Source organism: Poeciliopsis prolifica, unplaced genomic scaffold, assembly GCF_027474105.1.
Source record: "Poeciliopsis prolifica strain line A6 unplaced genomic scaffold, Auburn_PproV2 SCAFFOLD007, whole genome shotgun sequence".
NCBI classification, from domain to species: Eukaryota; Metazoa; Chordata; class Actinopteri; order Cyprinodontiformes; family Poeciliidae; genus Poeciliopsis; species Poeciliopsis prolifica.
The window spans coordinates 4,669,316-4,682,890 of NW_026562382.1; the positions used below are offsets into that span (position 1 = coordinate 4,669,316).

At 41.6% G+C, this 13,575-nt stretch overlaps 1 protein-coding gene across 3 annotated transcripts in view; it reads right to left on the bottom strand.

Annotated features, from left to right (window-relative positions):
• Nucleotides 1-10,032: 10,032 nt before the first annotated feature.
• Nucleotides 10,033-13,575, bottom strand: part of dachd (dachshund d) — a 131,224-nt gene continuing 127,681 nt past the window's right edge. For all 3 annotated transcript variants that reach the window (XM_055031793.1, XM_055031792.1, XM_055031791.1), the window contains one exon: nt 10,033-11,812. In XM_055031793.1, coding sequence (XP_054887768.1) covers nt 11,775-11,812 — 38 coding nt within the window. In that variant the 3' untranslated portion in view covers nt 10,033-11,774. The remainder of the gene's footprint in view (nt 11,813-13,575) is intronic.

Below are 13,575 nucleotides of genomic sequence, written 5' to 3' on the forward strand. Positions count from 1 at the left end.
GAAATGCTGGAAACATCAACTCAAATCTCAGTAGCAATAGAATATAATTTAAAATTGTGAATGTAAAAAAAAAAAAAAGATGCTTGGTAAGAATGGGGAGAAAGTAAAGATGAATCATTTCAAAATCGTTTGCAAAGTGTGTGAACAAACTGAACAACAGATCATGACAGAAACGGTTTGCACCATTTCAAACATCACGTGTGCAAACGTCTTCAAACGTCGCTGAGCAATGACCGGGTTTACGGCTCGGGCACCTCGGGGGTCAGCGCGTCCCACGAAGAAGAGCCATTAACCGATCTGCTGGCTGAATTAATCCAAAACAACAACTTGTAAACAATAATACTCTTTCAGTGAGCCATTCAGTTCCATCATAGTAAACATCTTTTATAACCCAGACAGCTCTATAAAGTGCTTTCGGCATCATTGGGCACAGACCATCATTAGTCAGTCGCTGTGCGCGGATCTGAATAAACCAGGCGGACGGTGATCTTGCGCAGACACCGGCCCGTATCTATTTTACGCCGTATCGTTTCAATCGTGACACAGGCGGCGCGCACACTCCACCAACAATGGGCCGTGCTTTGCTTTAATTTGATTAGGTTTTGTCTCAGCGAATGCCAAGTCCTGTTTTGCCTCAAGAACATATCTCTTAATCACGTTCCATCCAGGCTGTGTCTTTCATCTAAATCTCACAGCCGTGGCTCACACCCAACTTTATTTCGCTGAAAGGTAGAGGGAGAAAAACAAAAAAACGCGTGCGCGCACACACACACACACGCACACACACACACACTCGACAGCACATCCAACAAGAGGGAATACAATGACAAAAGCCTACCTCTCATCTCTGTCACATGAAATGATGTTTTGTGTTTAGCCGTGTGCACTATAAGACGTGTGCGCGCATGTCTGCGTGTGTGTGTGTGTGTGTGTGTGTGTCTGCAGGGCTCAGATCCATGTTGTTTGGTTTGCTTCTCCATTAAGAGAGCTGTAAAGGAGAGGGAACAGATGGCTGCTGGCCCGCTCTGTCCTGCATCCTCTCACAACTGCCACACTTCCTGTGCGTCCATTAATCTTCCCTCACCAGTCCTGCAGCACAACTTTATTAAAACAACTCTGGAGAGAGGGAACAACAAGCCCGCGCAGCTGTCAGGAGCCCAAGACAGAACCATTCGTCCACAGAAGAACGGCCTCGGATTCCTGAGACGCATGTGTAAAACAGCTCGAGTGGAATCCGCCCGGCTTTCGGAGCAGGCTGAGGAGAAGCAGATTCAGGAGGAGCAGGTTCAGGAGGAGCAGGTTCAGGAGGAGCAGATTCAGGAGGAGCAGGTTCAGGAGGAGCAGATTCAGGAGGAGCAGGTTCAGGAGGAGCAGGTTCAGGAGGAGCAGGTTCAGGAGGAACAGGTTCAGGAGGAGCAGATTCAGGAGGAGCAGATTCAGGAGGAGCAGGTTCAGGAGGAGCAGATTCAGGAGGAGCAGATTCAGGAGCAGATTCAGGAGGAGCAGGTTCAGGAGGAGCAGGTTCAGGAGGAGCAGGTTCAGGAGGAGCAGATTCAGGAGGAGCAGATTCAGGAGGAGCAGATTCAGGAGGAACAGGTTCAGGAGGAGCAGGTTCAGGAGGAGCAGGTTCAGGAGGAGCAGATTCAGGAGGAGCAGGTTCAGGAGGAGCAGATTCAGGAGGAGCAGATTCAGGAGGAACAGGTTCAGGAGGAGCAGGTTCAGGAGGAGCAGATTCAGGAGGAGCAGATTCAGGAGGAACAGGTTCAGGAGGAGCAGGTTCAGGAGGAGCAGATTCAGGAGGAGCAGATTCAGGAGGAGCAGATTCAGGAGGAACAGGTTCAGGAGGAGCAGGTTCAGGAGGAGCAGGCTCAGGAGGAGCAGATTCAGGAGGAACAGGTTCAGGAGGAGCAGATTCAGGAGGAGCAGGCTGAGGAGGAGCAGGCTGAGGAGGAGCAGGTTCAGGAGGAGCAGGCTCAGGAGGAGCAGATTCAGGAGGAGCAGGTTCAGGAGGAACAGGTTCAGGAGGAGCAGATTCAGGAGGAACAGGTTCAGGAGGAGCAGGTTCAGGAGGAGCAGGTTCAGGAGGAGCAGGCTGAGGAGGAGCAGGCTCAGGAGGAGCAGGCTCACCGTCGTGGAGGTGAATGTGCATGTGGAAGCTGGTGCGGCCGCAGACTTTGCACGTTTGTTCGCCCTGAGCTTAAACACAAGGAGAATCAATATCAATTGCTTGGAACTTAGTGTGAGTGATCAACACAAAGCAGTCCCTAATTTTGAATATAAAGGAAGGGAAAAAAGGATTAATGGTTTTTAAGTATATGTTTCCAGTATGAAGTGAATTAGGCCCGTCTGTCCGGGACACAATAGAACTAAATTACATTTTCCTAAGATTCAGACTTTGCCTCTTTTTGGAGACGCGTGACATTTTCTGAGCATAATGTCAGGCTTTATTATTTCAGCTGTGTTAAACGTCTGTGTGCATATTATAAATGCAAGCGCTATGATTGCAGAAATTTGACAATATTTACAGAAAATGCGGAATGTCTCAGGATTGCAATTCAATGCTGCGACTCCCACTGAAAGCCATAGCAAGAATAAAGACACAGAGTTGTTTGAGGTTTTCTCGACTTCTTCCTGAATTGAAATCTCACCGTCTTCAAAGCGACAAATGATAGTGGGAGCATCATGCAAAAAAGAATAAAAAGAAAAAGAGGAAATGTCTGTCTTCAGCTGGGGTATCTGGTGCAAGTTGATGGGCACTTGGACAGATATCGATGCTGGACAATGCTGGAAAGATCGTTATTCGAGGCTGAAAGAGACTTGAAACATGGCTCAAAGGTCACATTCCAGCAGGAAAATGATCCTAAATATACACCTCCATGTACAGTAGATTGGGTAGAGTGCACAGAGCTGAATCCATTTGAGAATCAATGTAAGGAAGTGGCTGAATACTAAGGAATAACTAACTTGTCAGGCTGTTATTTAAATAATAATAATAAATAAATTAAATGATAGCCCTGTAATAGTGTCCTTATGATGCAGCCCTACTTTGTGTTGGTCTATCCTTTGAGTCACAGAAACCGACTGAACCCTAAAACACTAAAAAGCAACAATTATTATTTTTAGTTAACTTGCTTTCAGTCAAATTTGAACAAACCTCCCTTAAAAAAAAATAAATAAAAAATAAGTGTATCCATCCCTGGATTCTGTAATCACACCAGGTCTTATTTTCCCTTCCTGCTGGGGTTTTTCTCGCAGGAGGAAACAAACCAGACTGTTTACTCTTCCTGTTGAAATTTACATGCAGTGTTCTGTCATGAGAAATACTCTTGGAACAAAGCTCTATTTGGTCCTGCACTCTGTGCCCATAACAGTCAGTGGGCAAATTGAAAAATCAATTTCAATTTAAATTATTGGAATAAAGAAGTCTACAAGCCCGAGATGAAAAAAAAAAAAAAAAAAAAAAGAAGAAGAAAAACTCCTTCTTCTAGATCCCCTTTAATTGGAAAGTCATTTCTTCAGGGTATTCTAATGGTTCTAAGAGAAGATTGCAAAATAAAGTTGATGAGCTGGTGGGGAGGGGGGAGGTTAATAGCATGTGGGTGTGTGTATGTGTGTGTTTGTGTGTGTTGCACTGACCCTGTGTGTTTTATTTGCTCTTCCACGCAGCTCTCCATCTCCTTCCCCCCCTTTCCCTCATGACAGAAGCACCAAATGAAGACTAATCCAGCGGGCTCACACACACTCAGACATACACTCCCTCACGCCTGTGGTCACTCTTTTTTTTTTTTTTTTTCATCCCACTGCTATCTGAAGAGAGTGTCGGGGGCTCCTGGGTCAAACTAAATTAACCATCCAGCTCGCTCACAATTGTAAAAATGTAATTGACTTAATATATCCAGCCCTGGTGATTTGGATGTGTGCGCTGCGAGTGATTCTGCATAAAACCGCTCAGACGACACTTGAAATGTAAAAAAAAATAAATAAAAAAAAACGAAGTCCGAGGTTGTTTTGATAGAACGGGTCACGGAAATGTCTTGATTTGCTTCGAACTCCCAGTGGATTAAAAAGAAAAGACAACATGATGACTGCAAGGCGAGAGAAGGTGAATACAGTCTGAAGTTTTTATCCATCACCAAAACTCACTAATGATTCAGTCTACAAAAGCTAAGCGTTACTGTTAGTTTTCCATGTCATTCGGTGTGGTTCAGTGCAGACGTTTGTGGGAACTGCAGCTGGAACAAAACCAACTTTCAAACCAACTTTTCTCCAAATGAAGGTAAAAATATATTCACTTCTTTCAAATGAACTGAACTTGTGCAGCACTTTTCTGGTCCTGCTGACAGCTCAAAGTGATTTATAAAACTCATTCACCCCACTGAACTCGCAATATCCACGCTCCGTCACCAACATGCAGATCGGAGGACAACTTGGGACCGAGTGTCTTCTTGCTGTAGGAGACGTCGACATTTTGTAGGATCTCGGCTTTCCAACCGGAAAACAATAATTCTCCACCCTGAGCTACGACTGCGACTTGGACTGGTTCAACAAAATAACAAATTTGACCAATTACCCTAAAACGAAAGACCTTGTTGGTTTAGTATTGTATGCATTACCTGTGAGTGTGCTAGCTGAATGAGTTTGAAGAGAAGATTAGTCCTGATTTCTTCTTTCTTTTCCAGTCAGAATTGTTAACATCTCAGGTCTGTCACACACATTTCTGCAGATCCATTTATCACCTGTATAACTCGAACACTTAAATCATTATCACTGCTTTACCAGCACAGAAAAGCTATAAACAGCCTTTCTCACCTTTTTTTTTCTTTTTTTCCTGAATAACAACAGTCAAAACAAATTGCATTTTAAAGCTAATTCTGTCTTTCATGAAAAGTGACAGTGGCACACCGCGGGATCTTGGTTAGTTCCATTTTCCTCTAACGTCAAAACCGTCTCAGCCTGTTTTTTTTTTTTTCCCCACATCAACTTGTTGACATTAAAGAAAAACTGCACTGAAACATTTTCATTAAATAAAACCTGTTGACGTGGTGATAAGACACGACAGAGGTCCATGTCATTTTGAAAAGGCCTTATGAGAGAAACAGAGACGTTAAAGGGTGTCGGCCCCAAATGACACAAAAGGACGAAAGGATATGAACATTTTTGTTTTGTTTTTGGGACCAAAGGACTGAAAAGAAGGAAATCACAAAAAAATATATTAAAAAAAAAAAAAAAAATATATATATATATATATATATATATATATATATATATATATATATATATATATATATATATATATATATATATATATATATATATATATATATATATAAACAACTGAAATACATTCACTCTCTGAAGAGAGAGACGAGAAAGAGAGGTGGAGGGAGGAGGGGAGACGAGCAAGCGCCCAGCTCCATTTCCGCCTAAGAAGCGCAGAGTTAAAAGGTGGCCCCTGTACAAATGAAACTCAATTTCACGCCACATTATCCCTCCCTGTTCTCTTTCCTGGCTTTCATTTTCATTAAGACCAGAGACAATCATAAATTAATAATTACTGCCGAATGTCTAAGCGCAGGGCACAGTCCTGGCACCTCCTCTCGCCTCTGTGGTCTTCCATGTTCATGCTTGCAAAATGTTAATTTAGGTAATGTGGCCCAGCCCTTGTCAGATAAAAGTGTTTTGTAGTATTGCTAATAGATAATGGTCTTTCTGATTAGGTGACATTAGTTCTATCTCTCAGACAATCTCGCTCAACCGTCCTAATGTCTCTCCAAAGACTCGGGACAAAACCCAGTAATCAAGAGCCACCAAATGCTGCTTTCAGAAAAAATAAAAAATAAATAAATAAAAAATACTCAGCTGCATATGAAGATGGGTAAGGAATTAGCTCAGGCCGGCTGTTGACATTATTCTGCTATATCCAGTTAAACCCGAGATTATTCATGCCTCTGGTAGATTTGGGTCTAAATTTGTTTTCATTCAGCCAAGAAGACAAGCATCTCTCAATTATAATAAGACAATGTTAAAGAATTTATACGTTTTTGTTTACATTTTAGTTTAAAAATTATACCTCAATCCACTTCTCATTAATTATTAGAAAAGACTGTTTAACATCACAGTAAACAAGCACTTCTTATAACTGGTGATGAAAATATTAATATTCAGAGTCTTGGAGGTTAAAAGCCCTCTTTACTGAAACCTGAAGTTTTATCAGAAACTTTATGCTCACAAACAGCTTTGGCCCCCTGGTGGCCTGGCTATTTACTCCCTGTGGTCCCTGCAGCATGAAGTGTGGTACAGCCTTTCCCTTCAGACTTGCTCCTTCACTTAAATCCCAGTTTCTATTTGCTTCATAATCCTCGGATACAAGGTGTTTTAGGAGAGAGTGTTTCTGATGAGTCAGAAGAACTACCTCCTGCCTCCTGGAGTTTTTCCCTCTCCCCCAACAAAATCTCCTCCATCTTTCCCACAGAGGCAGTGGAGGCTTATGATATGGGCAGCTGCTCGGGATGGCCTCAGGAACCAATAAAGGGAAGGGTGTGGCATATTGCAAAATATATATTTTTAAAGTTTGGTAATTGTGGGGTGAACAAATGGCCAATTCCCTTCATACAGGCGTTATCAAAAGGGCTCACGGGTTGAGTGCTCGCTGCCTCAGATACAATGACAAAGCTCACACTTGCATTTTTGTCCTGCACAAAATCAGCCGGAGTGGCTTGTTCAGGACGCCACTGATGCAGGAGACGCCTCTGCGCATTAATTATTTCTCTAAATCATTTGCCCGCGTTGCTAAACAGTGGCCACACACCCACGTCACGTGTCCCAGTTTAAAAAGATGTTTTCGTTTTGTTATTTTTTTTTTTCCCCTCGAGAAACCAATCAATTTCCTGTCAACAGAGATGCTGCAAACATCTTCATCCACCGTGTCAGTGCCCTCACATATTGTTACAGCATACATACACTACGAGTTTCAAACTTGAAAGATATTTTACGTTTCCTGGCTTGAAAATGTTTAGACTTAAATAAGCCCTTGATCTTGTCAAACAGAGTGGGAAAACAACACATTGTGCAGCGTGTGACATCAAGCAAAACACAAGAAGGCGGAATAATCACATCTGGACATGCAGTCTGTATGAGTGCATCTCCACACGAAGCCAAGTTTTTTAAAGTTCTGCATATGTAATCAGCAATGCGCCTTCCCACACAACAGCAAAAAGTGCAACGCAACACCACATCTATAATGCACATTTGGTATTTAAAGTCTCCGTGCCTCATGGTCATATTTGTACTGAATTGAATTTATTACAAAATGTGCAGTGATATGAAACATGTAGCTGCGGGGCCTCCTTTTCCACGTGCCAGTGCAGGAAAAGGAAGAGAGGAGGAGGGAGAAGGGAAAAAAAAAGGGCTTCAGATGGAGAAATAAACAGAATATGTGAGTAATAGCCCACTTCACACAGGCTCGTTGGAGGTGAGCGGACTAAATCTGTCGCCACACTGGAAAAGAAACGGGGCCATTAAATGAATGAGGTGGACGTCGCTCCTTGGTTTCTTTCACTCCAGAGTGAGCTAAAGTTTCGGGGGCCCGAGCTGCAAGCGCCAACGCGGGCCCTGCTGCTCGACGAGAAGCGGCGCTTCCCTCGTGATTGATCGCCTTCTGTGTGTCGTTTTGTTCTTTCAAGGTTGATTGAAACTTTAACCTCATTTTTAATGAACAAAAAAAAAAAAAAAAAAAGAAATATAGAAGAAAAAAGCTTGAAATATTTCAGGCCTTGAATTTTTACAATGCAGCACTGAATTATGCAGCAATCAGTCAATTATTCATCTCCGTGGCCGTGTTATGGCCATGCTTTAAAAAGCATGCAAAATGGGAATGGGCCAGACGTGCTGTGTCAACACATTTCACTCAAAAGTGCTTACAGCAGAAAAATTCTCTCTCAATGTCGATTTCATATTTCTTTTTCTTCATGTGTTTCTGGAGCGCTACCTGTTCTGGAATTATCCTTGTGGAAAGGCGTTGTGTCCCCGGAGTAAAACCCAGGAACTTTGTGAATAACTAATCATTAAAAAAAATAAATAAATAAATCTGCTGGAGGGACCTGAAACACCAAGAACTAAAACGGCTTAATTCTGGTGCGTGACCATCGAGCGTGGTCAAAGAAGTTTATTACACAGTGGTAGATTGAAAAATGGGGCAAAGTAGGTGATTTTTGAAAAAATATATATTTAATTAAATATTTATTTAATTATACCTGCAGTTGCATATTTAATTGACAGTTAGCCAAGTGAGTGATCACTTAAATTGTTCCAGAAGTTGGGTTATACCATTCACCATTTAGTACCTTTTTGGGGGGAATGGAGCATTTGTCTGTGTGTGTTTTTTTATTTTTTTGAATCCCTCCACCAACATGTTTCACATTCACATTGAGAACATGCGGTTTAAAGTGCCATAGCCTGCTGTACGGAAATGTACAGTTGCACATTTGTTCTTGGAGTGAATGTCAGACCTGAGCGGACCCACAACCGATGTCTTCGTTTTACTCGCCTTGAGAATCTCACACTGGCCGATGACTTCAATAAATGATAATAATAAAAAACCTAGAGGGAGTTTATGATTACATGACATTAAAGGACAAACCAGTTAGCTTGCAGAAACAACAAACTTGGCTACAGTATTGGAGTCACCAAGCAAAGAGGAGGCATTAAGAGGGAGCTGTATTTGTGGCTCACACTTTGTGGATTCATATGCTTGATGATTTCTTTACACAGCACATGTAAAACATTTGAAACAAAATGCAACTTGGGAAGCCAAAATAGGTTGGTGCAATGCCGCGTGACACACTATTAGCTGGCTTTTAAAATCAACCAATGGAGGAGCACCTTCTTCTTGTTTGTGCTGATTGTTTAAAGCCTGGGCTGCACAGTGGCGCAGTTGGTTGCCTTGCAGCAAGAAGGTCCTGGGTTCGATTCCCGGCCCGGTGTCTTTCTGCAGGGAGTTTGCATGTTCTCCCTGTGCATGCGTGGGTTCTCTCCGGGTTCGCTGGCTTCCTCCCACAGTCCTCTCGCCCAGAACGCAGCTGGAGATAGGCACCAGCACCCCCCAACCCCGTTAGGGAGAAAGGTGCTCAAAAAATGGATGGATGGAACTTTGAAACTTTAAGAGCAGGGATAATGAAGACAGTAGAGTATTAGCATCTATGTAGCGTTGTTATGTCTTCCACTGTACATATTAATGCATTTTACTGTATATTTGATGATGTTTGAACTATAGAAATGGTTGCGATCCGTAATCCCCCGTATCATGTAATTCCCTGCTATCTTCATCTTGATAATTTATCTGTTTGATCATCCTATTTTGAGATTGTGAGCAGAAAATGATTTTTCATCTCTTCCCTAGAGTTGGAGCAACCCAAAAAAAAAAAATATATATATATATATATATATATATATATATATATATATATATATATATCTATATATATAGCAGTTTCTGTATGTCCTTCAGGATGTGTACAAGAAATTACTATTATGGACTATTGCAAATACGTAGACCACATAAATGTAACAGCAGTTCAAAGGTTTCCAAGCAAAAACTGGTGAAGCATTTTTCAGCTGTAGTTTGTTTTTAATCTGCTTTGTTATTTTCATCTCTAGCTAACTTTTCGCTTTAACCTGAGAAACACTACTGCGACTTTTTGCTAAATGCACACGCTGAGAGTTGCCTGTTGTGGGTAAGATATTAACAAGCTTCTAGTCTTTTAATCTTAGCCGACTTAAAAAGAAAAGTGTGAAAAAGCAGTTCTAAAAGAGAAGGCCGCATGTTGTTCAGACCTTAGACAAGACTGAAAATGGAGGCTAAAAAAAAAGAGAGAAAGTTATCTGTGAGTATCTGAAAAAACAAAGACATTCACCTGGTAACGTCGGACCACCTGAGTCGCATTGATCCACCTGCTTCTCAGTGAGCATCATCATCATCACCATCGTGATGCAGAACCTCGAAGGTCGTAGGCAACACCATTGAACTCACATGAATTATCATCAACATGTTAACTTTATTTGAATTTGAAGTACAATGAAAGAGATGATTCGAGAAGCTATATAAGTTATCAGTGACAACAGACTTAGACACTCCATTAAGAACAAAAAGGAACAAACACATCGTGAATGGGATACGCTTCCTTTCTTCTTCCTCCTCCTCCTCCTCCTCATCTTTTTGATTGTAACACATAAGGTCTAAATTGTTTAGCAGATAAAGGACTGACATCAGCTTATGACTAGAGAATATACACAGGTGTTGCAGCACCACAATTCAAAAGTCTTTAGGGAAAGGAAAGTATTCTTTTTTTTTCTTTTTTCTTTTTCTCATCAGGATATCCATGAAACACTAAAACAAAAATGTGTTAAACACCATGTAATAAAGTGGTATTCGCTTTTTAAAAAGTAGCGTCCTTAGCTGATTGTTTTCCAAGCTGGCACGTGATGATAATCAGACCAGGTACTTACAAAAAAGAAAAAAAAAAACAAACAAAAAAAAAACAAAAAAAAAACAAAGCGACAAGGGGTGCTGATTTCAACAGTGTCTCATGATGACAATGTACAGGAAAATCCGTGAAATATGACCTCTGTTACGAAGATTACAGTACTATCAACAGCGAAAGTCTTCGTTTTTGAGACTGAAACGTCGTTAATCATGGTTTTTTAGAATTGTCCGGGCGTGGGCGAGTCGGCCCCGGGTTATTTGTTCAGCACAATATAGGATTTATTAAATATCATAATTCCAGGACAAACATTTACATGCCTGCATGCTTTCTCACCAGAAAATGGCAGCTATAGGAAAGGATGATGGCTCAGAGATAGAACGAAAACAAGAAAGGTTTATATAAATGGTGGTATTGTTTGCCTAATAGCTCTACTGCATACACAATACCTCTTAACGTTATATACACATACCTTACGAGTCCACTCGGGGTTCAGCAGAATGCGAGTCTTCCTATCTTTAACATTTAGCTCTTGTATATACAACGATGGTAAAAACGGAACTTGATTGTATTTTCATCTAATTTAGAAAACATGAAAATCAAACGTCGGCCTCCTTTCTTTTTGATGACCGCGCGGACAGATTCACATTTTTTTAATCCCCCCTTTTCTCCACAATGTTCCTGTTTTTTTTTTTTTTGTTTGTTTGTTTGTTTGTTTTTTTAACTTTTTTTTTCATCTTTTTAGCTCCTCGGGATTTATTTTGAAATACAAAAACAAAACTTCAGTCGAATTTTCATTTCAAAGCTTTCTCGCTGGCTGAGATACAGTATAAAAAATCTTCAGTGCTGTGAACTTATTAGGAGTTATTACCAACAATGCACCTCGGGTACATTTTTGTTGTTTTTTTTTTATTCTTTATTATTATTATTATTTTTTTTTTTAACTGTGCTCGGTTATATGTTTATCCTTCTTGTCGGCGAACCTGTCCGCGTCAAAACCTGCCTCGTCAAACTACTTCAGGTTTTCCTTCCGCGATGAGAAAGACTTCTTCGTTGAGCATTCAGACTCCTCCAGCGTGTTTGGGGTGGGATCAGGTGGAGTGACGGGGGCCGGGGGGGTTGAACACAGCATTTCCACCTACGAGCAGCTTGAACTCCCTTCAACTAAATCGGCCTGCGTTAGAGGCTTCCCCGAAACCTTCATGGGTTTTTCTTTCAGTCCTTTTGTTTTGTTTTATTTCTTTTATTTATTTTTTTTTATAAAATCTTTCTGTCCTCCAGCTCTTCGTGGCCTTATCAGTACATCACTGCGGTTTTCAGGAACAGTCTTCCATCTGGAACAGAGAACACACACACACACACACACACACACGCACAGAGAGAAGAGGCAAAAAGATTAGCCAACAGCTAACAATCTGCTGACGCAAATGCACTGTTCAGGATGTGATTGTTGATGAAACGCAACTTTGAAATGTTGCCCTCTAGTCTTTGGATTCAAACGGCATTACTGTGAATTCATAAGCTGATTTAGGGAGAAGATAAAGTTAGCAGTCATGGCAAATGTGATTAAATATCATGTGGCGTAATTAACTTTATTGCTTTTAAATAGATTAGAAAAAAGTGGAAATTAGAAATAGGTTGACTTCAGTCTGGATTAGGAACACAGTGATCATTCTATTCTTAGATAACGTTTCTTACTTTTTAAACTTCAAACTTCAATATTCTTCACTGTGATCATTATGTGACAGGCCAACACAAGGTAGTGCATACTTTGGAAGAGAAAGGAAACGATGCATGGTTCTCAGAACATTTCAAACATAAATAGCTGAAAAGTGCGGCATCCGTTTCTCTTCAACCCTTTCAGACTTTTGACTGTCGGCCGAAATGTTAAATTCTGTTCTCATCTGGCCAGAAAGCCTCGTTCTACACATCTGCAGTGTCCTCTTTGGGATTTTTATTTTCATAGCTGTCTTCAACATTGAATTGTTTTCTTGACACTGCCAGATTTATGGAGTGTACAACGTTTTTTTCGTGTGCCTCCAGGTTTTCTGCATGAATCTTTGCAGCCTCTCCAAAGTTAACACGGGCCTCTTGGTTGCTGTGCTGATCAGTTGCAATTCCTTTTAATGGTTTTGGGTAAGGGATTTAACATTGTTCTTTGAGACATCCAAAACTTTGTGAATGTTAATGTTTTGAGTCTGATTCATATTTCTCGGTTGGCTACCATGTATTTCACTGAGGGGTGCTAGTGTGAATAGGGATTAAGTAGAACTATCTGTACACTTTTTAGGTACTGATATGTGGAAACCATACATTTGTTCTTCCACTCCGTAATTATGTACAAGTTTATTTGTCACATAAAAAAGCAACAACAATTGAGACAAAAGGTGGAAAACTTCAAGAAGCATGAATGTGGTCGAAACCTGCTGCATTATCAAACCGACCTAATCCGTCTGAACACATTGTCGGCCTTCAGCTCGGCCATGGCGCCTCTCATAAGCATAAGCCAGCTCTTAAGTCGCAGCGCGGTGTCCCCTGCATGGATACTGTAAATGGCTCCGTCATGTGATCTCTGAGCTCTGGCCCCTGCCAAGGCGACCGACTCTCTTCTCGGCCGCGTGTTCGCCTGAGCGAGCAGCGCCGCCTTTTTTCCGAGACAGTAAAAAGAGATCTGTTAGGCGCAGCTCCGAAGCCTGTCTGACGTTTATTACCTTCACATTCATCCCCCTCCCCTCTGCTCTCCTCCCACCCAGCCACCCTTTTTCTCTCTCTCTGCCGGAGAATGCTTACAGTTAATGCCTTTAAGAAGCGTCTCTGTGGCAAGCAGGCCTGAATTATTCAGCGTTAAAGAAAGAAGCACACAAAGACATTTAGCAGCCCTGCTTGTTGGACATGACACAAGCAGAGCAGGACAACGGGAGACGGCCTTTGACTAGCCGGTTGTAACGTCTTGATGCGCGGGAAATCCTGGCCTGGCGGCTTTGGCCCGCTTAACCTGTCATGATGGGTTTTTATGTGTTTCACACAGACAGGCGGGGTGGTGGTGGTGGTGGGGCAACAAAAGATTCTTGTGTGTCTGACTGTGTACTCAACTCAT